Here is a 24,304-nt window from a genome sequence, read left to right as displayed (position 1 = left end):
AGCTGGAATCGTCCACAGGGGAAGGACAGGACACTCTCTTGAGGGCATCTACTCAATGGAATTCTAGACTCTGTGCACGATGCCTCAGGAACCAAAGGCCAGAGAAAACCAGTCACTGACGCATCAGAGGTCCTGATGGGGTTTGCATTATGTACTAATACGTACATGGTGTGGACTAGACCAGAAAGAAGAACCCTGCTACCCACACCAAAGTATGGCTACAAAGCCCACATGTTGCTTCTGCACAACACCATCATTCTAGCATAGTGATTTCCTACCCTTGCTACACATTACAATTCCCTGGAGAATGTTTAAAATGTCTGGGCCCCCACCTCACACCTAAGACTCAGATTCATAGGGGTTAGGACTAAGGGCTTTTTAAAAAATGTTTTAATTTATTTTTATGATTTTTATGCTCTCCAGGTGACTCTAATAAGGAGCCAGGATGCAGTAGTGTGGGAGGTTAGGAAAAAACCCTGGGTGGGAGACTAGGAGTTACACCATGGTTTCAAAAGTAACAACACTGCCTGGGAAAAATCTAAGTGCCAGTTTAATAAGGGTGACGTGATTTGGACATAACCTATTACACTTCTTGGAATTTTCTTAACTATCAACAGTCAGGTTTTTATTTTCCAAAGGGAATGGGGTCAAAATCATTTTAAGATCTTATTTTTAGGGGCACCTGGGCGGCTCAGTCGATTAAGCATTCGACTCTTGATTTCGGCTCAGGTCATGATATCAGGGTCATGAGATTGAGCCCTGCATCAGGCTCTGTGCTGAGCATGGAGCCTGCTTAAGATTCTCTCTCCCTCTACCAGTTGTGCTCTCTCTCTCTCTAAAAAAAAAAAAAAGATTTTATTTTTAAGTAATCTCTACACCCAACGTGAGGCTTGTACCCACAACCCTGAAAGCAAGGGTCACATGCTCCACCAATTGAGCCAGCCAGGTGCCCCTCAAAATCATTTCTGATCCACAAATTGGCACTGCATCGTTTTTCCAAAATATTTAAAAAATTTCTTCTTAAACAATGTGTACGTGAAGTGCGATTCTGAAGACATAGAAAGTTACAGGCTACCAACATGCGTTCTTTAAGAAGACGAAAGGACAAAACAAATGCAGCTGTCTCTGTTGCTACGTTAGCTGGAATTATGGCAGAAACCTTTGCCCAGATGGGAGGAATTAAGGGAAATACATGCGTTAGAACTTTGAACAGAAGTGTATATATATACATACCCATACACATATACTGCTATATATATAGCACACACATAGTATATCTATGGTGTGTGTGTGTGTGTGTGTGTGTGTGTGTGTCAAGAAGCCAAGTTGTGAAATGCAGAAGGTTCTGACGGAACATCCATATGCATCCTGTCACTCTGCCTCAGTTCTTCTTCTCCCAGCTGATTTGGACAGCATGTCTACAACCCAACTGCAATGAAAACTTTAGGCGTTTCTAAGTAAAGGAGGGTAAAATTCCCTCCTAGTGAGAACTTGTTTCGACAACTTCTGCTCTTGGGAAACCTGAACACTGGAAGAGCTTGGAAATCCCAGAATTTCCAGTTGAAGATCTAGGAAATCTATTTATCATAAAGGCAGGTGCAAAGAAATTTAAGAGACGTGTTCCATGCTTCTTAGAGAAAAGATTTCGTGCACTCTCTCAACAAACATTCATTAAGTACTTACTTTGTGCAAAGCAGTGTGTGAGATGTGGGGAATATAAAAGTGAATGGAAGGAGTAGTCAAATTCACACAGACAGAGGGAATGGGGATTGCCAGGCACTGAGGGAGGGGAAAATGAGAGTTAGTATTTAAGGGGTACAGAGATGAAAAGAGTTCCGTGGAGGGGTGGCGGTACTGGTTGCCCAGTAGTATGAATATACTTAAAGCTACTGAACTGTACATTTAAAAATGGTTAAAATGAGGGGCACCTGATCCCAGAGTCATGGGATCGAACCCCATGTTGGGCTCCACAAGAGGCGTGGAACCTGCTTAGGATTCTCTCTCTTTCCCCCTCTGCCCCTCTCCCCTGCTCATGCTCTCTTTCTAAAAATAAAAAAATAAAAGAAAAATATTTTAATGGTTAAGATGGTAAATTCTGTGCTATGTTTCTATTACCACAATTAAAAAAAAAAAAGGTGGGTGGTGTGTTCAGGGGTTTGCAGTCACCTGTTGGCATCAGACATGAAGAAATCATCACACTATCTCCTCTAGTCCAGAGCTGATATGTAAAGTACTGTGGAGCCTGGAGAAGCGAGGACTAATTTCACCTGAGAAACCAGGAAAGGCTTTTCACAAAGAGTGTAAAATTTAAGTAGAGTCCTAAAGGATGAAAAAAAGCTAATCAGATGGACAGGTGAGGGGAAAAGAAGGCATTTGTGGCATAAGAAATAGTAGGGACTGGCACGCCTGGGTGGCTCAGTCGCTTAGGCATCTGACTCCTGATTTTGGCTCAGGTCAGGCTCCGTGCTGACAGCACAGAAGCCTGCTTGGGATTCTCTCTTTCCCTCTCTGCCCTTTCCCTGCTCATGCACTTTGTCTCTCAAAATAAATAAACGAACATGTAGTAGAGACCAAGATGTCGGCAAGAAACAGTCTGCAGATTATCTGGGGCTGGCATGAGGTTGTCAGGGCATTTGAGGAGAAGTACAGAGGAGACAGAGAAGTCGGGGGGAGATCCAGAATATAAAGGGCCTTGTGTGTCATGTGAAGAAGCCTGGTTTTTATCTCATGGATCAGGGTAAAAATGTTAGCTGGGGACTAGGCTTCAGCAGATTTGCATTTCAGAAAGATCTCTCTAGCTGCAGTTCCCCTACCATGCTGACTGAATGAATACCTGTCAACCCTGGAGAATTACAGAGTTGAAGCAAGTGGAGTGGTTAAGGAAATAGAAGGCGTAGGAATGCAAGTTTGTCCCAATATACCTGTAACAGTTTACCTCTTCCTCAAGTATCATCTCAGGCCAGTTCTAATTAGTTCCGTCACAACAGCCAAGCTGGCAATAAGGGAGCCTGAGTTTGTATTCAGTTCTACCTCTTACTGGCTGTGTGACCTGTGCATCTAAATGTAAGTATTCTGGACCTCAATTTTCTTATCTGTAAATAGAGTTAATAGGCATGTTTATCTCAGAGGGGTTGTTAGGAGGATTCCACGAGATCATGAATGTGAAGAAGCTGGTGCTTTGCCTGCCATACATAAGCCCTTAATAAATGTTCTATTATTAAATACTAACCCTCAGAGAACATGCAATGTATTCAGAGCAGATTTGCTAAGAGCAAACAAACCATGGAGCAATGAGCAATGAGCTGGAACAGACTCCAGAGCATCAATCCTAACTGTCATTTCACTCCAAGGAGGGTAGGGTCAGAACTCCTTCCCTGCAGAGGATGAAGCAAAGAGACGTGGGTTTTCCAACCCAGAGGCCCATCTGATTATTACAGGAAGAAATGATTCCAATCAGGCTGCAGGGCAGAAGGAAAGTCCCAGGACTCTTACTCCCCAGCCTAGCAGCCTGAAGGTGTTTGGTCTGCTCCCTGCTTTTTTCGGTTCTGTATACACTGGGGGAAGTTGCTGGATGGCGTAGTCCATGGTTGGCCTGAACTTTTGGCAAGAGATAGTGGAACATGTGGTAGGGTAAAAGGAAGCCAGGGCTGTTTCCTGTCTCTACTCTGTGAAGGGTGCACTCTGGCAGGTTCTGGGAGGTCAGGGCACCTGGGTCCAAGGCCAGCCCCAAACACTGTCCTCTCACTGTTCCATCCTTCTCCAGGGCAGACAGTAAATAAGCTGTCAGGAGGTAGTCTGGCCTGTTTTCCTTTTGGGTATCAGGTTTCCAGGATCTGAAGCAGCCTTCTGTTGGCCAATTTGTGCAGAAAATGCCCAAGTGATTTGGTCGCTGAGCCCTTCAGATGACAGTCACTGAACATTCAGGCCTGTCCGTGCTGCCTGGGTTTATCTACTACTGCTCTGCCACTTACTAGTTGTTGGAGAAGTTACTTATCTTCTCTGTTAGTTTCCTCATGTATAAAATGGGGATATTAATCATACCTAAATGGACAATGAAGATTAAGTGAATTAATTAATGTAAAGCACTTAGATATAAGTGCTATCATAGAGTAAATGCTCAAAGTATTTTTATGGAGTTTCAGAATTGCAATTACCATATAAACTAAGAGAAAATAATATTTTCATTTGTTTAGAATTTTATAGAGAGCAGTTTACTCTTTCGGAAAATCAAGCTCTACAATGTACCTCTGAGCTGCTCGTCTGATATCTGTATGATTTTGTATTTGTAGGTGTTACATTCATGACGACTCTATATACAAGAGCAACCAAATAATAGTTCATCATATCTTAGAGTTGCCTAGACATTTATATATTAAAATATATGTTATTTTGGGGGTACCTGGGTGGCTCAGTCAGTTAAGGGTCTGGCTTCGGCTCAGGTCATGATCTCACGGTCTGTGAGATTGAGCCTCGCGTTGGGCTCTGTGCTGACAGCTTTGAGCCTGGAGCCTGCTTCGGATTCTGTGTCTCCCTCTCTCTCTGCCCCTCCCTTGCTCATGCTCTGTCTCTCTCTCCCTCAAAAATAAATAAATATTAAGAAAATAAAAAAAGAAACCATGTTATTTTATTATAAACTCTTAGCCTTTCATTCCTCCTTTATATATTATAGTTGGGGCATTATATTGATTTTTAAAATATACATGTAGGTTGGGGCACCTGCGTGGCTTAGTCGGTTAAGCAACCAACTTCAGCTCAGGTCATGATCTCACAGTCTGTGGGTTAAAGACCCACATAGGGCTCTGTGCTAACAGCTCAGAGCCTGGAGCCTACTTCCAATTCTGTGTCTCCCTCTCTCTCTCTGTCCCTCCTCCGCTCACGCTCTGTCTCTCCTTCAAAATAATAAATAAACATTAAAAATAAAATAAAATATACATGTAGGTAAAGAAGTTACAAATTTCATTTCAGGAGAATAAAGGGGAAACACCAAAATATTTGGTATAATAATTTGTTATAATAAAAGTGTGTTGGGTCTGATCAAGATAAAGGGAGCTGACAGCAGATACTCCCAAATCTGGTGCTTTAACTTGTGCTCCCTTTATGATGTCACCTAAGATACCCTGGAGAATAAGACGAACCTTGTTCCAAGTGAATGAGTGAATTAAGTAAAAGGAAGAGGGAGAGATGCTATCTTTTTATTAGCACTTGGCCAATGCAAGCGACCAGGAACAAATGGAAATGAGTGCTAGTTCTTCCTGGCATTAGCTTTGGAAATTTGTAACCACTGTCTCTTCATGAACTTTATTTCCTCATTCATAAAATAAGCAGTTGGATTATTTCCCAAAGTATGTTCCATGGAACATTATTACTTGGCATGCTTATAATGAAAAAAGGTTTCCTTGGTAAAGGAGTTGAGGAATTGTTAGTTTTCTTTGCTGCAGGCCTTCTCAGACTCTTTAATAGGCTAACATGTACCTAATCGCCAAGAGAAAAACATATAGTCATATGCAGCATTTTCCAAACTTATTTGACCATGAAGACCTCATGTCAGAGGAACAACTCATAAGTTAATAAGCCAAGGAAAATTTTTGTGAAATAAAATTAAGGAGTCTCTAAGTCCTCTTCCACCTCTAACATTCTAAAGTTCTGAGTTTGGGGGTGCCTGGGTGGCTCAGGTGGTTATGTATCTGACTCTTGGTTTCAGCTCAGGTCGTGATCTCACAGGTTGTGAGTTCAAGCCCCATGTCAGGCTCTGTGCTGATGGTGTGGAACCTGCCTGGGATTCTCTCTCTGCCCCTCCCCTGCTCATGCTCTCTCTTTCTCTCTCTCTCTCAAAATAAACAAACTTTATATATATATATATATATATATGTGTGTGTGTGTGTGTGTGTGTGTGTGTGTGTGTGTGTGTGTATAAATTCTGAGTTTGACAATACTTTCTTCTTTCTTCTTGGCCTTTTTACATCAGGAAAGAAGGGTAAGTGGTGCCTGGCTGGCTCAGTCAGAGGAGCATGTGACTCTTGACTTTGGGGCTGTGAGTTTGAGCCCCACACTGGGTATAGAGATTATGTAAAAATAAAATTTAAAAAAAAGGATAAGAAGGGCAAAGAATAGGCTATCCTACAAGAAATAAAATAGTGTGTCTGATGCAGAAGAGGAAGACAAACCAAGTTCTAACATATGTAGATCTATGCAAATGATGGTGCAGAAGAGGCAGAAAGGGTACAGTCTTAAATGTCAGGGCTTCCAAACTGTCATGTATGTTATCACTAGAAAAGGTTGAACGTTGATATTTTAGCAGTCACAGTAAGGTACTGAGTTGTAATCTTTTTGGCTTTATTTCTCAAACCCATCACTACTGTCATAGGATTTGGCCAAGTTACTGTTGAGGCAATCTATGGGGCTATCCCCTACTCCTAGGCACTGACCCCAGCTCTTCTCTCACAGATGGGCACAATGGAGGCTGAACGTGGTTTTACACAAAACAGCATTTCCATATACCCTACCTGGCCCATCTACGTTGGTCGATAGGGGGATGGGCATCTGATCCTAGCTGGAATGTTAAGTTTCTTTCCTGGAATTTTTGCATTTGGGGCCAGGTAGGGAGGGAATCTCTGAGTGTTGGGTATAAGAGCAACCATGGGTCACTGTCAGTGGTCATATTGCTGCCACAGGAGGAAAGCTAGTGCCAGTGCAAAAGAACAAAGATGAAATACAGAAGAAGCAGAGACAAGATATGGGGCATTTTAATTCCTGATTCTAGGAGTCACTGATAGCCAGCTCCATCCATATTTTCCCACAACACGACTATTCAGCCCTTCTTTGGATCTCGCAGGCTAAAAAGTTCTCTGCTTAAGCTAGTTTCTGTTGCTTAAAGAAACAGACTAGGTTTCTGCTGCTTAAAACCAAAAGAGTTCTGACTATAGTCACATATGTCCTCCATACCTACTTTCTTCATCTATAAGAGGGAAGAACAGAAGCTGCCGTCTCAAAGCTGGTGGACTGAACACATGCACACACTAGTCCTCTTTCCTGGAACCCCACTAAAAGGACAGCAAAGGGAGAAAAAATGGCATTAAGCTATCAGAACAAAAAGCACTAACAAGGCAATAGCAATAAAAGTTTTGATGCTAGAAAGCAGATGGATGAATTCTAGGGTCATAATCCTGATTTGCCCAGGTTAATATGTTTTACATCTGTTGCACTTATATAATTAATAAGTGTCCTCTTTCTCTCTCAAAAGTGTCTTGGTTTGGACAAAAAATCGATTCACTAAACCCAGAAGCAAGCCTAATGTACCACAGAAACTCAAAAAAGTTCACCTCTTAAAATGGAGGTGAACAGAAGCCCTGGTTGGAAGTCTGTTTGAGTACTAAGTAGGTGGCCTGATGCCTTCCATTTTGTGTACCCAGGTAACTGCCCTTCCCCAACCACAGCAGAAGCTTGGAGTTTACCCTTTTAGAGGATCCAACCAAAGAGACTATGGATAGACAAACATCAGGTACCGATAAGGATGAGCCCACCATGTTGAAAATAGAAGGATTAAGTGAAAACCTGCATACAAAATGACGAGACTGTCATCCTCCTTCTTCCACTCATCTTCCATAACCCTGGCAGCTGGGCTCACATCCTCTAGGTAGAAGAACAGACAATTCTCTGACCAGCCCCAAAGAAAACAACTTCAGAGAGTCTTGACGTCTACCAGTGAAAGTTAAGTCTCCTAATGAAATGACTTGGCTATATCATCACCCTCCTATAAAGTTCACCAGTCCATAAGTATTGCCCATGCACACAAAGCATCGTTAACTTGTAAGTGCTGTGTTCTTAAATCTTGCAGTAGTCTTAGAAAGTAACGAGTCCACACAAGAGCAAGTGAATGAAAGATTATAGGAGATATGTCTCTCAGAAGGTGAAACTATTAGAGCACTTGATATGTTTGAATCTTTTAAGAGATTTATAAACATTTAGCATGGGGGACAAATTGGTAATAGGTTCACAGAAAAGTAACAAAAATAAACCTGAGACATTTATTAACATCAGAAAAATCCAAAATTCATACAAGAAAGGAAATGTAACCATAGTAGATAATATGGCTCAGTTGTGGACAATATTTACAGTCATAGTAACATAAACACTAAATGTTGATATAGCAAAAACTGTAATGTAATTGTATAGGGAAAATGGGGAAGGAGAGTGCATATATTTGGGGCATATTAATAATAATACTAATACATATTGAGCTTTTAGAACCTATACGTTCTAAATGCTTTATATACATAAGGTCATCTAATTAAAAAATCTTAAAAATTTTTTAAATGTTTATTTTTGAGAGAGAGAGAGAGAGAGAGAGAGAGAGAAAGAGAACTCAAGCTGGGAAGGGGCAGAGAGAGAGAGAGAGGGAGACGTAGAATCAGAAGCAGGCTTTAGGCTCTGAGCTGTCAGCACACAGCCCGATGCGGGGCTCGAACTCATGAATGGTGAGATCATGACCTGAGCCAAAGTCAGATACTTAACTGACTGAGCTACCCAGGCACCCCCCGGTCATTTAATTTTAAAAAACAACCCTATGTACTATGATTATCCTCATTTTTAGAGATGAGGAAATCGAGGCACAGAGAGGTTAACTAACTTGTGCAGGGTCTCACTGCCAGTAAGTTGTAAAGCTAGGATTCAATCCTAGACATTCTAGTTCTAGAATCTACATTCTAAGTCTAAGCCACTATGCTGCTTCATTGATTCTCACTGCAGGCCAGTCTTCTGGACCTTAGGAACATAATCACTGACGAAGTCCCACTTGTACATATTAGATCTAGCAGGAAGTCAAAAAGTGTGTTGAAAAATCAAGAAATAGCAATGCAAGCATGCTACTTAGAAATATGGAAGTAGGGGCACCTGGGTGGCTCAGTCAGTTGAGCATCTGACTTTTAAAAAAAATTTTTTTTAATGTTTACTTTTGTGAGAGAGTGAGAGAGACAGAGCGTGAGTGAGAGAGGGGCAAAGAGGGAGACACAGAATCCGAAGTAGGCTCCAGGCTCTGAGCTGTCAGCACAGAGCCCAACGCGGGGCTCGAACTCATGAGCAGTGAGATCATGACCTGAGTCAAAGTTGGATGCTTAACTGACTGAGCCACCCAGGTGCCCCTAGTTTTGAGTATCCGACTCTTGATTTCAGCTCAGGTCGTGGTATTGAGCCCCGCGTCAGGCTTTGCACTGCAAGTGGAGCCTGCTTAAAAGTATCTCTCTCTCTCTCTCTCTCTCTCTCTGTCTCTGTCCCTCTCCCCTGACTTGCAGACAGTCTCTCTCTAGAAATAAAAAAATAAAAATAAAGAAATATGGAAGTTAGGGTGCGTAGGTGGCTCAGTCAGTTAAGCATCCAACTTTGGCTCAGGTCATGATCTCACGGCTCACGAGTTCAAGCCCCACGTTGAGCTCTGTGCTGACAGCTTGGAGCCTGGAGCCTGCTTCAGATTCTGTGTCTCCATCTCTCTCTGTCCCTCTCCACTCATTCTCTCTCTCTCTCTCTCAAAAATAAACATTTAAAAAAAGAAATATGGAAGTAAACACTTAAAGAAACAGCTAATCAAGTTGAAAACAGTTGCTAATGGGAAGAGAGAATGGAGGGTAAAAGGGAGGATGGGACTATGGATCTTTGATTTAAGCTTTGTAAAACTATGAATGACATTTTTAGATATGAAAATCCCAATTAAAAAACAAACACACATATGGGGCGCCTGGGTGGCTCAGTCGGTTAAGCAGCTGACTTCGGCTCAAGTCATAATCTCACGGTCAGTGAGTTCAAGCTCCGCGTCGGGCACTGTGCTGACAGCTAGGAGCCTGGAGCCTGTTTCAGAGTCTGTGTCTCCCTCTCGCTGACCCTCCACTGTTCATGCTCTCTCTCTGTTTCAAAAATAAATAAAACGTTAAAAAAAAATTAAAAAAAAAATAAAAACAAACACACTAACAATAAAAAGACAAGTAACCCAATTTAAAAAATGGGCAAAGATTCTGAATAGACATTTCTCCAAAGCAGATATCCAAATGGCTAATAAATTCATGAAACAATGCTCAACATCTTTAGCCACCAGGGAAATGCAAATTTAAACTACACCACCTCACACTCACTAGGGTGGCGATAATCCTAGCAAATGATAAGACAGTAACAAGTGTTAATCAGACTGTGGAGGATTTGGACCCTCAGACATTGCTGCTGAGTATGGGAGATGATGCAGCTGGAAAATAGTCTGGCAGCTCCTGAAAAAGGTAAATGCAGAGATACCATATGACCCAGCAATTCCACTCCTAGGCATACACTCATGAGAATGAAAGCATATGTTTGCATGAAAGTGTGCACACAAATGTTCACAGCAACATTATTTAAAATAGCCAAATAGTAGAAATAACCCAAATGTCCATCAACTGATGAATGGATAAACAAACATGGTATATTCATACAATGGAATATTATTCATCCATAAAAGGTTATGAAATCCCAATATAGGCTACAATACAAGATGAACCTTGACTGCATTATGCTAAGTGAAAAGAGCCAGACACAAAAGGCCATATATTATGTGATTTCTTTGATATGAAATGTCTAGAAAAGGCAAACCCATAGACAATAGGTAGATTGGTGGTGGCCAGGAGCTGGGGACAAGCGGGGAAATGGCGGGGTAATGACTGCTCTTGGCTACAAGGCTTCTTTTGGGGGGTAATGAAAATGCCCTGGAATTAGATGGTGGTGGTGTTGGAACAATTTTATAAAACACTAAAAACCCTGAAATGCACACTTTAAAAAGGTGAATTTTATAGATACGAGTTATACCTCCATTTAAGATTAAATGAGATTAAACAAAATACGAGGCAAGGGGGAATGGGGCTATTACGCTATCAATGAACACAGCACTCGTTTACCTCCCTTTAGATCAGCAGCCGTGGCCTGGTGGGAGTGTCTTCATCTGCCTGGACCTGGCCTTGCCTTTCTCCCATTCAGCTTCCCTTAGGTTGGCTCTGACTTCAGCCTGGCACACTCCTCGCCTGACACCTTCTAGCCCTCCTCTCTCAGACGCCGGCTCAGATCCTGGGACAAATACGCCCCTGAAAAATGCCCTGGATACTATCCAGGGTTTTCTAGCTATAAACCCTCTTTAACTCAGTGATGTAAGGGTATGATATCTGAATTACTATCCCATATACAAATCTTGTATTTGACAGATGGTAGAGATCCTTGGAAAAACAGGCATTCATTAATGACTACACATTTGATTGTTACTGTGTGGGAACGAACATTTGAGAAGTTGTGTTTCTGGTCTGACTGGGTCTTAGAAAGGAAAAGATAGAAAATTATATCGGGCTTTAACAGAATAAGACAAGCTTCTAAACATACATAACAGGTGTAAAAAATCACCATAGTTTTTCTGGCAACCCCTTCCTTACCACACAGAAGTGATGAGAACTTTGCTATTTACAGAAAACGTAGATGGCTGAATAGGAAATGGAACTTGGTACAAGTCTTGATTAACTAAAATGTTACTTGAAATATTCTCACCATGGCAAAGAAACTGGTGATTGCTTAGTGGATACTTTCATCAACTACTGGTGTACTTATTTGCTTTAAAATAATCTTTATTTGCTTTTATTTTATTTTATTTTATTTTACTCTATTCTATTTATTTTTAAGTAAACTCTACACCCATTGTGGGGCTTGAACTCATGTCTGTGAGATCAAGAGTCGCATGCTCTCCTGACCGAGCCAGCAGGCTCCCCTATTTACTCTTTCTTTAAAAAGTCAGTGGCCCAGAGGCACATGGGTGGCTCAGTTGGTTGAGAGTATGACGTCAGCTTAGGTAATGATGTCACGGTTCGTGAGTTTGAGCCCCACGTTGGGCTCTTTGCTGTGAGCACGGAGCCAGCTTCAGATCCTCTGTCCCCCTCTCTCTCTGCACCTCTCCTGCTCATGCTGTCTCTCAAAAATAAAGTTAGGGAACAGAAAAGCCAGGTAGAGTACAGGTTAATCTCTGAGGGTCTTCCTTTAGTCATTTGTAAAATGGGGACGACACCTACCCCTCAGTGCTCCTGAGAGAATCAACTGAGATAGTCCAATAATGCACCTAGCTCAGTGTCTGCTTTATGAAAGCAGACAGCATTATTATTATTTTGTGGTGCTATAACCACTGCCTCATAGTGATACAGAAGAAAGGGAGAGAATGACAGTGTTGGAGGTCAAATCATGTCTGGACATATATTAAGTCCTTTGGTTCAGTAACTGCAGAGCATGTAGGTTCTCTCTCTCTCTCTCTCTCTCTCTCTTTGATGTTTATTTATTTTTGACGGAGAGACAAAGTGCAAGCAGGGAAGGAGCAGAGAGACACAGAATCTGAAGCAGGCTCCAGGCTCCAAGCTGTCAGCACAGAGCCTGATGCAGGGCTCAAACTCATGAACCGTGAGATCATGACCTGAGCCCAGGTCAGAAGCTCAACCGACTGAGCCACCCAGGCGCCACCCCCCCTTTTAAGTTTTATTTATTTATTTTGAGAGAGAGAGAGGGTATGAGCAGGGGAGGGGCAGAGAAAGAGAATCACAAGCAGACTTCTCACTGTCAGCGCAGAGCCTGACGTGGGGCTTGGACTCACGAACTGTGAGATCGTGACCTGAGCTGAAATCCAGAATCAGATGCTTAACCAATTGAGCCGCCCAAGTGCCCCCAAGGCATCTAGGTTCTTATACTTTTCCAGTCGAGTCGTTGTCCATGAGGAAGACTGAGGTGGCATATGCAATCATGAGATCCTTGCACAGAGTTAGAAGGCTGGATTCCACATAATAAAGTCTATCTTTCCCAAGTCTGAGATGACCGATGGTGTGAGCCTGGCGTGACAAAGTGTAAGGTTCTAAAAGTTCCAGCCAGGAAATAATTGCCTATTCATTCAGAACAAATATGAAATTACCTTTGGTGGATTTAAAAATATTGTTCAAAACCCCAGCAAATCTAAGGATGACATAGTAGTAGTGGCCGTGGTGGTGGCGGTGGGGGTAGTAATAGCAATGACAATACTGCCACCACCCGAGATGAGTCGTAGTCATCATCACTGTCATCTTTCATATTTGCAACCCTTCACAGTGTGAAGCATTTGCCAAGTTATCCCTTCTAATTCTTGCCACATCTGTGTCGGGGGATGGGACGGATGTGCAAATGAGGTTCAGGGGGGTTAAGAGATTTGCACCAAGGCCAATAGTCCAAAAAATTATTCTATGCTCCTCCTTATTCTTTCTAGTCAAGTGTCAGAATTAAGTTCTTTCAAGGTAAGCATGTCACAAACACTGCTTCTCTTGTCTTCCTGAGGGTACAGTACGTGGTACAGGCCCTTAAAGCAGAAAAAAAAAAAAAAAAGTAAGAGTGTGACAAAGAAGAGATACCCTACACAGAGCAGGCCTCTTTTTTGAAAAAAATTTTTAAGTTTATTTATTTATTTTGAGAGAGAGAGAGAGAGAACAAGTGGAGCAGGGGCAGAGAGAGGGAAAGAGAATCTCAAGCAGGGTCTGCACTGTCAGCATAGAGCCCAACGTGGGGCTTGAACTCACAAACCATGAGATCGTGACCCGAGCTAAGATCAAGAATCGGCTACTTAACGGACTGAGACACCCAGGCACCCCCCAGAACAGGCTTCTTAAGACGTGGCAGTGAGGAAGAGGTGGAGAAGCATAAGCACAAAAGAGAGAGCACTATGGAATTATGGGTTGAAACGTGTGTTCCCCCCCAAAAAGATACCATGAGGTCCTAACCCCCAGTACCTCAGAATGTGACCTTATTTGGAAATGGTTGTTCTGATGTGACTAGTTAAGGTCATAGTAGAGTAGGGGGCCCCTAATCCAGCACTGGTGTCCTGAGAAGAAGGAAGCCACGTGAAGACAGAGACACACAAGGAGAACACATGTGACAACAAAGGCAGAGACTGGAGCGATGTGTCTGCAAGCCAATAAATGCCAAAGCCTGCCTGCAAAGCACCAGAAGCGAGAAGGAAGGAAGAACTTCCCTACAGGTTTCAGAGGGCGCACGGCCCTGTCAACACTTTGATTTTGGACCTCTAGGTCTCCAAAACTACGAGACAGTAAAGTTCTGTTGTCAGTGGCACTTTGTTAGGCAGACCCAGGAAACCACTGTGGAGCCCGAGAGGATCCCGTCTTCTAAGAATGAAATGAGGGGCAGCAACTATATTGTCTGAGAGAAAAGAAGGAAGTGTTTGGGGGGAAGAGACCATTTATAAACCTATGACTTATTTGAAAGTCCCTCTAAGCCACCGTCTCTTTTGACATTGTAAACGTTGTCCAACAAATGCTGAATTCCTTAAATCTTTTTTAAGCTTATTTATTTATTTTGAGAGAGAGAGAGGGAGAGAGAGAATCCCAAGCAGGCTTTGCACTGTCAGCACCAAGCCCGATGTGGGACTCGAACTCATGAACCATGAGATCATGACCTGAGCCGAAACCAAGAGTTGGACGCTTAACTGACTGAACCACCCAGGCGCCACTAACAAATGCTGAATTCTTATTAAACGTCTTTAATGAAGAATATCAATACTGTAAACACCAAGCCCTGGCCATTGGCAGATGATCAGCAGAACTGCTGCCTTGATCCACTGGCTATAGCCCTGTGCTCCCAGGAAGGGAAGAATCTCTTTAATTTCGGTCCTGGAAGGGCACTCTCTCCCAAGCACTTTTTCAAAGTTTACAGGGGAATAATTATTACCTGGATCACAGTCATGTTTACATAAATGTTCTTTTCATTTACTCTTCACACAGAGCCTTCAATCTGTTAAAAGGAGCAATGTGTGAAACTGGCTCTGGGAAGGAACTGGGCCCGTTTACTGTACACAGAGCACCAAAACCACACCAAATGTTGCCAAAATAACTTTCAGGATAGAACAAAACCAATAAAAGGAAGGAAAGTTTCCATTCAGCTTGCCCATTTACTTATAACTTGCCATTTGTGCCGTGTCAGAGATTAAGTGTCCTACCCTCCTCGGGTCCCAGTTCTTGGTCTGGACAGACAGGAAACAAGGTGAACCCAGGATGCACGCACTCAGTCTTTTAGATGGACCACGGGTAACCGCTGTAACCAGAAAAGCATCACATCATACGTGAGCCATTTCTTTCTTTTTTTTTTTTTAAGCCAGGGTTTGCTTTCTCTGGACAGTGAAGTAGGAGAGTAACCTCTGACTGCACAAATGTTCATGAAGCCACTGCTCATTATGTTATCAGGAAGAGGTTTCTGTCATCCGAGTCCAACTCTGGATTCAAAGAAGGAATTAAAAATCATTCCCGGGTGGAGACCTGGGTTTGGCTCAGAACCTGCCTCAGCCATCAGTTAATAATTAATCCCAAACTCTTCCTCCAGAAGATGTTTCCAGGGTTTGCTTATTTTTAAAGACAGGACCTGGTGTTAAGACTTGTTTATCATCTTGGGGCACCTGGGTGGTTCAGATGGAAGAGCATGTGACTCTTGATCATGGGATTGTGAGTTCGAGCCCCATGTTGGATACAGAGATTACTTAAAAAGAAGAAGAAGAAGAAGAAGAAGAAGAAGAAGAAGAAGAAGAAGAAGAAGAAGAAGATTTGTTTATCATCTTGAAGGAATGAATTCTAAAAGCCTACTACTTATCTCCTACTAGACAGAATATAGATTAGGTTTTTGTCACCTAAAATTAGTGATTAGAAGGAAGAAAAGCTATGCTCCAGGAAATACCTTTTAATATTAAAAAGCAAGGGAGAATGGAGCGCCTGTGTGGCTCAGTTAGTTGAGTGTCTGACTCTTCATTTCGGCTCAGGTCACGATCTTATGGATTGGGAGACGGAGCCCCGTGTCGGGCTCTGTGCTGATAATGCGGAGTCTGCCTGGGATTCTCTCTCTCTGCCTCTTTCCCTGCTCACACATGCTTTCTCTCTCTCTCTCTCTCTCTCTCTCTCTCTCTCTCTCTCTCTCAAAATAAATAAATAAATATTAAAAATAAAAAATGCAAGGGAGAAAGTTTCAATATAAAATGTTGCCAAATTTATAGTCACTGTAAACCCATATGCAAAATTCTCAAGTACCTGATAGTTCTTGGAAGTCTGCTTTCTGCAAACTGTGTAGAGGACTGTAGTAGTTCTCTCAATAAATCTGGAACTACAGTCAGTCCCAAAGTACTCATTCTTTTTTTCTAAGATCATCAATTTTTTTCCCTATTTATACAGCCAGTTCTCGTTATTCATGGTAGTTATGTTCTGCAAAGTTGCCATGAACAATGAATTAATGGAGACTGAAACATTGCTCCTAGAGGAAATATAGGTTTAGGTTTCTGAGAGCCTCTGGTCATTCCAGATCACTTATCTTTATTTTTATTTAATTGTTTTTAAATGTTTTGTTTATTTTTGAGGGAGACAGAGTGCAAGCAGAGGAGGGGCAGAGAGAGAGAGGGAGACAGAATCCCAAGCAGGATCTGCACCATCAGCACAGAGCCCAACATGGGGCTCGATCTCACGAACCATGAGATCATGACCTGAGCCAAAATCAAGAGATGGATGTTTAACTGACTGAGCACTCAGGCACCTCCTCCTTCTTTTTTAAAGCAAGCCTGTATCTTGCTTGGTCAAAGGTTCGGGAAGAGATTCAGGCAGACAGAATTTGGGAATCCTTTCTCAGGATCTATCCATCCCAGAATTTCCCCTCTCTGTCCTGAAACTGCGGTTTCCCCAGATCAACGTCCTGGTTCTCCGGGCTAGAAAGACTGTGGTATCTCCACCAGTGCCCCTCCTGCATTGCATTTGCTCCCGGATAGACTTTTTCCTAAGTTAAAAGCCAAGAAAACGGAAACTTACTCCATACAATGCCTGTCCTGTGAGCATGGACTCTCCATAAGAATCTGCCTGCGTGTGACTGCTCTCCAGTGTCTCAAGGTAGCTGCTTACTATATTATGTCCAGAATTTATAGTTGCTATCTGAAGGAGGGCCAGTCTTGTCGGCTATTACTCAGCCATTACTACCCCAATTATTCATTATTGTCTTTGGAATGAATTTATGAAAATGGATGTTCTAAACATTTACAATACTTAAACAAGTCACTGTGCAAAGATCTGGGAAGGCCTGGATAGTTAGGCACAATTTTTTCATTCTGTTCCTCAGCTTACCCTCCACACGTGGAGGAAGGCTGTTCTGAACCCTGAAGCCAACAGAAGGCACATATCTAAACTTACCTCCTCCTCTGAACATCCCTAGTGAATTTAACTTCTATCAAGGGTAAGGCAGAATCGGTTAAATGGGAGTTCCTTCTGGCCTCTCCTAGGCTTCAGGCTACAATGGGAATAAATTAACAGTTAACAGATATGGCCATAAGGCCAAAATAAGGCTAAGCAGAGAAAGTAAGTTTTTCAATAAGAAAATGTATGTAATATCTCCCTCCAATGTGGATATTATATCGACTGCACAAAATTCTGGCTACTTTTTTTTTTTTTAACGTTTATTCACTTTTGAGGAAGAAAGAGAGAGAGGAGAGAAACACAAGCAGGAAGGGGCAGAGAGAGAGGGAGACGCAGGATCCAAAGCAGGCTCCAGGCTCTGAGCTATCAGCACAGAGCCCGATGCCGGGCTCGAACTCATAAACTATGTAATCATGACCTGAGTCAAAGTCGGACGCTTAACCAACTGAGTCACCCAGGCCCCCATGTTCTGGCTACTTTTGAATGAGAAAGAGGTAAAAGCTACCTCTTGAGTGGGGGTAGTGAGGTCTTCCCTCTCTGATCCCAATCTGTCTTCTGATCTTCTGAACATCCACCTCCTCCTGGATTTCCTGCCTCCTTTCTGAGCTGCCAGAACCACAGAGGTCCTTAGCAGGCACATCTAGCAGCAAGAGAAAATTCACTGAACCCTGGAATTATCTTTGGCATTCTATAACTTGAAGAATAGTGATTAGAAGGGAAACATGCGCACACACACACACACACACACACACACAACTTCATCAACAAAGTGGCACTTTCATTTCAGCTGTTCCTGGGGGCAAACAGCAGAAAAGATAAGTCCTAGATTGAAAGCTTTGTGGTTATCTCCGTTTCTCATTAAAGTGCCCCTGATTATAATCACACCCACGATTACAAGATTTAACACACCTGGTCTTAAGGATGCACCAGGAAGAGGAATCATACATTCATCTCATCCCATTTCCTTTCCTTTAGTCACTGGGTGAGCACAATTTATAAATTTCTGTGAGTGCAGAATAGAGAACAGGAGAGAGGTTTTCCATTCACATGGGTTTTTGAAGGTGACAATCATCTTCCACAGCCACAAATTATGTTAGCACCGGTGAGACCAGGAGTGTTGCTTTCATTGGCTACACACAGATCTGAGAAATCTGGGTAGGCTTTCTATTTCTTCTCTCACTTTACTAACCAGACACACACACACACACACACACACACAGTCTCTCTCTCTCTCTCTCTCTCTCTCTCTCTCTCTCTCTCTCTCTGCCCCCTCTCACTCACTCAGGGTGTGTATGCACTTGTAGAGGTTTTCTTTTTTGCTACTTTTGTAAAAATCCATTTTTATTAATAGAAAATAAACACTCAGTTTCAGTTGTTATACCTGTTGTTAATAAAAAAAAGAATTTAAAATAATCACTTAATCCTGTTTTGACTAAAACAATTGAAACTGTGGCTTAAAAAAAAAATATTCAGCACCATTTGCTCATAGGCCTTTCAGTATTTGTTCTTAAAGTTTCTGGAACTTTCCTGTCTGTAAAGTACAGGAATTACTAAGCCTCACGAGGAGGCCTCTCTGGGACAACCAATGAGAAGGCAAGCAATCATCATAAAAGGAATCCATGTATATTCAGCACGGTAACTCGGACAATACAATGATTCCCTCCCCTCCAGCTCAGGAGGGACATGCTTCTGAGCACTGAGCCAGTAAGTCTCTGGCACAGATGCTACTGGTTCTTAATATCCTGTGATTTTAGGAAATTCTGTAAATAGTTTGGATTTAATTCAATTTATTCAGAAATTAAACCTATGTAATAAGGTTCACTACTCTGTCAGAGTATCTTCTGGTTTAGTATCTTATAAAATACATGTAATACATGCAGGCAAATCATAGTCTTAAAGTATACTTAGAATACTGCATTATTCAAACCAAAACCTATTTTAACAAAATGTCTATAATTAAAAGTAGCTGATGAAACGAAATCCAAAGTTATGACAAGGGAGACTCACTCTCACTAAGCTGTGTTGCTTAAAGAACTTTAAAAAGCACGTGCCCTGAGGCGCCTGGGTGGCTCCTTTGCTTGAGCTGACTCTTGGTTTCGGCTCAGGTCATGATCCCAGGGTCTTGAGATCAAGACCTGCATCGAGCCCTGCACTGGGCTCCACACGGAGCATGGAGCCTGCTTAAGATTCTTTCTCTCTCCCTCTGCCCCTCTCCCCAACTTGCACTCTCTCAAATAAAAATAAAAATATAAATATAAATAAAAAGCATGTGCCCCTACAGCCATTCAAGTACAGGTGAGGTGCACCCTCTCCTCATTTTTTACCAAAGGATTCCAATCAAGGATGGGCCAGAAATGAGCATTTCTAAATATTTCAGAAAAGTCCATAGAAATATTAAAAAGACTTTTAAGAAATAACCCATACAGAGAAAGACAGATATCATATGTTTTCACTCTTATGTGGATCCTGAGAAACTTAACAGGTACCCATGGGGGAGAGGAAGGAAAAAAAAAAAAAGAGAGGTTAGAGTGGGAGAGAGACAAAGCATAAGAGACTCTTAAAAACTGAGAACAAACTGAGGGCTGATGGGGGGTGGGAGGGAGAGGAGGGTGGGTGATGGGTACTGAAGAGGGCATCTTTTGGGATGAGCACTGGGTGTTGTATGGAAATCAATTTGGCAATAAATTTCATATATTTACAAATAAATAAATAAATAAATAAATAAAAAGACTTTTAAGGGGCGCCTGGGTGGCTCAGTCAGTTAAGCGTCCGACTTCAGCTCAGGTTATGATCTCACACTCCGTGAGTTCGAGCCCCGCGTCGGGCTCTGTGCTGACAGCTCAGAGCCTGGGGCCCACTTCAGATTCTGTGTGTCTCCCCCTCTCTGTCCCTCCCCTGCTCATGCTCAGTCTCTCTCTGTCCCCAAAATAAATAAAAACATTTTTTAAAAATTTAAAAAAAAAGACTTTTAAGACTGTCTCTCTGTATCAGTGAGCAGTAGTGCCCATCAGAATTTCCTGAGAGCACAAAGACAATGGCAAGTCATATACTCGCTCAGATATTCGAAGGATGGGGGAGGGTGACTGTTGGGTCATCCTTAGCCAGAGCTTCTCCAGGCTTTTAACTATATGTTGATCACCAATGTGAGTCAGGTGGACTTCTGTGAGAGAATGGTGTTTGGTGGTCAGGATCTCTTTTGTACATTTTTTCCTAAACGGAATACACAACAGATAAGGGAGTAGAGGAGGTAACACAGGGAAGATACTCCTTCTAGCTCAGAAGGAGTGGAATTGATAAAGCCCATATATGCATTCAAGAAGTCCATGGAGTCCTCCAGCTGTGGAGAGTGGCTAATGTGGTCATCTAGAACTGACACTGTGGGCCATGGGAATGTTTTTCTGCACAGCTCCAAAAACTCTGCATAGAGGTTCGTGGGATCCTATGGCCCACTGATAAAATGAGTGGGAATAGTCACAGAAGCAAGAGCTCCCACCCAGCATGTTCTAAACTTCTTTCTCTGGATGATGTACCGCAAGAGACTATTGATAACTAAGTTCTCGTCATTGTTGTGTATCCCTGCCCACATGTCCCACAGCTCACTCCCAGAGCATTTGATGTACGGCCCATAGACTGGGGTGAGACCTCGAGAGAATACAAAGAAATCTGCGTCAATCGTGTGAGGATGGGTGACAGCATGCCTCCATTTAAAAACATTTTTTTAATGTTTATTTATTTTTGAGAGAGAGAGACAGAGACAGAGACAGAGATAGAGAGCGAGCATAGGAGAAGCAGAGAGAGGGAGACATAGAATCCGAGGCAGGCTCCAGGCTCTGAGCTGTCAGCACAGAGTCTGACGCAGAGCTCGAAGCCACAAACCACAAGATCGTGACCTGAGCCGAGGTCGGACGCTTAACCAACTGAGCCACCCAGGCGCCCCAGCATGCCTCCATTCTTGAGCTGCTTTTGGAAGAGAGGACGGTGAATCTCAGGAAATATACCTCCATTTGACAGATAAGAGACTCCTCACGGTAAGCTGACGAGATCATTTCTGCTTGAACCTATAGAGCACCTTCTGAGCAACGATACCTCTGTAATCATGAGACAAAAGGTTGATCCTATGGTTCTGGAGCCCCAGATGCCACAAAAATGCCTCTATGATGTTGGCCTGCTCAAATATGGAACAGTGATGTGGTCTTGTTTGTCACTGCAACCAAAGACCAAGAAACCCAGGGCAATCACTCGTTAAAACCTCACGGTCAGACCTTCCCAAATCTTGTACTAATCACAGCTGGAAGTTGGAAACCTAGGTAAAAGCACAACTATCTCAGGATTTCCAACCACACCCACAGAGTCCTGGTAGAAGATGTGCAGTCTCTCGTGGGTGAAAAATCTGCCAGACGACTTCCACGAGTGAAGAGCAGGAGACAGCTGGAGTGCCGGGAAACGCAGATAGGCCACAAACAGGGGTACGGCTACTCACCCCACCTGAACCCACCACTCCTTCATTGTGTGGAGGTGATCTCGGTGCACCATGGCTGCGTCTTATCCCCTGCTGCCCGGCACAGCAGTTTGGAGCACCCGGTGCCACGGCGCCCGCGGCATGGCAGGGCCAGGCGGCAGCCAGGCACAGCACACAGCCCACAAGGGCAGCGCCAGCCAAGACAAGCAGTGAGTAGTGGTAAGTACCCAGATGTGCTGGTTGCCACGGCCCACTCACACAGTTGTATGGACCTATTTCAATAGTGTTGTAATTCACATTTTAAACTACAATTTTATTTTGAAATAATTTTAGACTTACAGACAGCGCAGAGAATTCCTGTATACTTCTCACCCAGTTTCCACTCTTGTTAACAACTTACATATCAATGGTGTATTTGTCAAGGGTTTTGTAGATCTTAAGGATGGGTGAAAAATACTTTCTTAACTCCCGCTTGTACAGCAGACTCTCATCAAGGGCAGTTTGTAGCCGATAGCAATTTATTTAATTAATCTGCATTATTGAGTTATGATCTTTGTGTTCCCCACCACCATTAAGACCCTAGATAATAACTAGGGGACAACTGATGAGTTCATGCTTGCACAAAAATGGTGTCAAGAACTTCATGTGGCAACATTCTATCATGAATAAGGCCTGCGGGTCTGACAAAACAAACACTCTTCTAATGGCTTCACTGACAGTTAAATACTGATGTGCCAGCCACCAGTGAGCATTGTGGACGGCAGGAAGTGAATTATTAATGTAAACTCTCTCCATAAACTCATCTGGGAATGGGTTTCCATTAAAATCAAGAGGCAAATTAATTTAGAGGTCACTCATTCTTAGCACACATATGGATATATATACTTTCTTCCCGTATTGGCCACACACTAGGGAGAAATCCAACCAAATCCACTTGGAGAAGGAAAAATGTTTAATTTATGTAGCAACTAAAATCTTGTGGATTGAATTCACAGCTAAAAAGGAAACATTTTTAAATGAGATCCTTTAGTAATTTGGTATGAACAGTGAAAGGAGTCAGGGAGACAAGTCACTAAAGATCAGGCTCCAGAGGCAGGCTTAGTGTGTTCCTTTTCGCTCACCTGGAGTCTGCCCCTCTGAGAAGAACACCAGGGCTCAGAGTCTCGATCTACAGACTTATGCTCTGGTTCTCCTCCAGCAGTAGGGTGTGGTTTGCCTACTATTTCAGAAGAAATAGGGACTCCTATTAAAGATGCAAGCAATATAACTTTCCTACTACAGAATAAAATCTCGGCTGATTTTATTCTGGGGATAAGGTCTGAGGTCTCCCGTGGTGAGATTGATGAGCAGGAAAAAACCCAAAAAGGTACGGAAACTGCATATGGTGAGAAACTGACTTACCTCGGTAGCTTTCTGGCTGAGGCCGCGAAACAGCAGCACAATCACGTGGATGGCAGCTCTGCGCACTTGAACTTCATGGTCTGTTTTAGCCACAGCAATCAGGCAAGCTGTTACCTAGGAAGGCGAGGGGAAAAGTCAATAAAATTCAGGATTGCACAATTACCTAAAGTTTTTCAACTATGTTCCACTTTCTACACATCCACCACAAACAATCTGGCTTAGAGAGGGGTGGATAGTTACCTCATTCTCCATAAGGAGAGACAGATCTAGTGGTGGAGATCTTGATTTAGTCTGGCTTTTCCGGAAAAGGGCAAAATCCGGTTTGGAATTCAGGAAGAAGATTAGGGAGTCAGCAGGGATATGTGTATAAAACAAAGGTATGTTCAAATTCAAGTATTTCCTCAAAAGTAGGAAGAAATGTTACTTGTCCCCCTTTGGGAATGCTAAATCAAAGGAAGGAAAGATGGTCCAAACCATAGTGGCTTTCTAGGGAGTGAGGACCATGGGGATTTAGCTAAGCAGGCTTTGGAGTTCAAGGCCCAGCATGAATATGAATGCGCCGTTGATGAAAGTTACAGCCCAGGGATAGAAAAATACATAAATATTCTAACTGATCTACTTTCACATGTCCAGGTGTCCTGGTCCTGCAATCTAGCATACCCCACCATGTGAGTCACCCGGGGCCAATTTCAGAGTCTCCCCGGGTTTCTTCATGTGTATAATAGGTCTTTCAGTGCTCATTTACTTTAAAAGACAGCTCTATAACAGAAAAGACTAGAAATTACTAGCACAGCATGTGCCAGATATATAGCTAATAATTATATGTCGTAAAATAAGAATGTTTCTAGACCCTGTTACCACCCTGCCCCCATCCCACTCCTGGTTAAGAACAAAAATATTTTAAAAACCTCAGTAAAGAGATACTCCTAAAAACAATGGCAAAAAAAATCTTCCTGAGGCATTCATGCAAGATTTAAAAATTGAAAACGAAAATTTTGAAAGTGTGACCAACGGAACAATAATCTGAAGGTAAGTCTCAATTATTCAATTGGCTTCTCACGTATTTTGTTATTTCATTTACTGTGTGAGTGTATTTCTTGGCCAACCATGGAAGGATTTCTAACCATGATAAAAAAAAAATAGCCAGATTGTGTGTTTGGAAACATGTATAAATACATATTATGTTTAAAGAATGGTTTTTAAAAAGGTTTAAAAAAAAAAG

General features: G+C 42.5%; 1 protein-coding gene and 1 pseudogene across 4 annotated transcripts in view; both read right to left on the bottom strand.

Moving 5' to 3' along the window:
- Positions 1–24,304, bottom strand: part of TANGO6 (transport and golgi organization 6 homolog) — a 194,204-nt gene that overhangs the window by 12,826 nt on the left and 157,074 nt on the right. For all 4 annotated transcript variants that reach the window (XR_006702727.1, XM_045443300.1, XM_045443302.1 and 1 more), the window contains one exon: positions 23,083–23,196. Coding sequence is in view for 3 of the 4 variants with exons in the window: in XM_045443300.1 (XP_045299256.1) it covers positions 23,083–23,196 (114 nt within the window). In the remaining variant the exon portion in view is untranslated. The remainder of the gene's footprint in view (positions 1–23,082; positions 23,197–24,304) is intronic.
- On the bottom strand, positions 20,183–23,072 carry LOC123579362 (annotated as a pseudogene).

The sequence above is a fragment of the Leopardus geoffroyi genome, chromosome E2 (assembly GCF_018350155.1).
Source record: "Leopardus geoffroyi isolate Oge1 chromosome E2, O.geoffroyi_Oge1_pat1.0, whole genome shotgun sequence".
NCBI lineage: Eukaryota > Metazoa > Chordata > Mammalia > Carnivora > Felidae > Leopardus > Leopardus geoffroyi.
The sequence above is the reverse complement of the archived record's forward strand: the minus strand, read 5'-3'. Positions and strand labels throughout refer to the sequence as shown.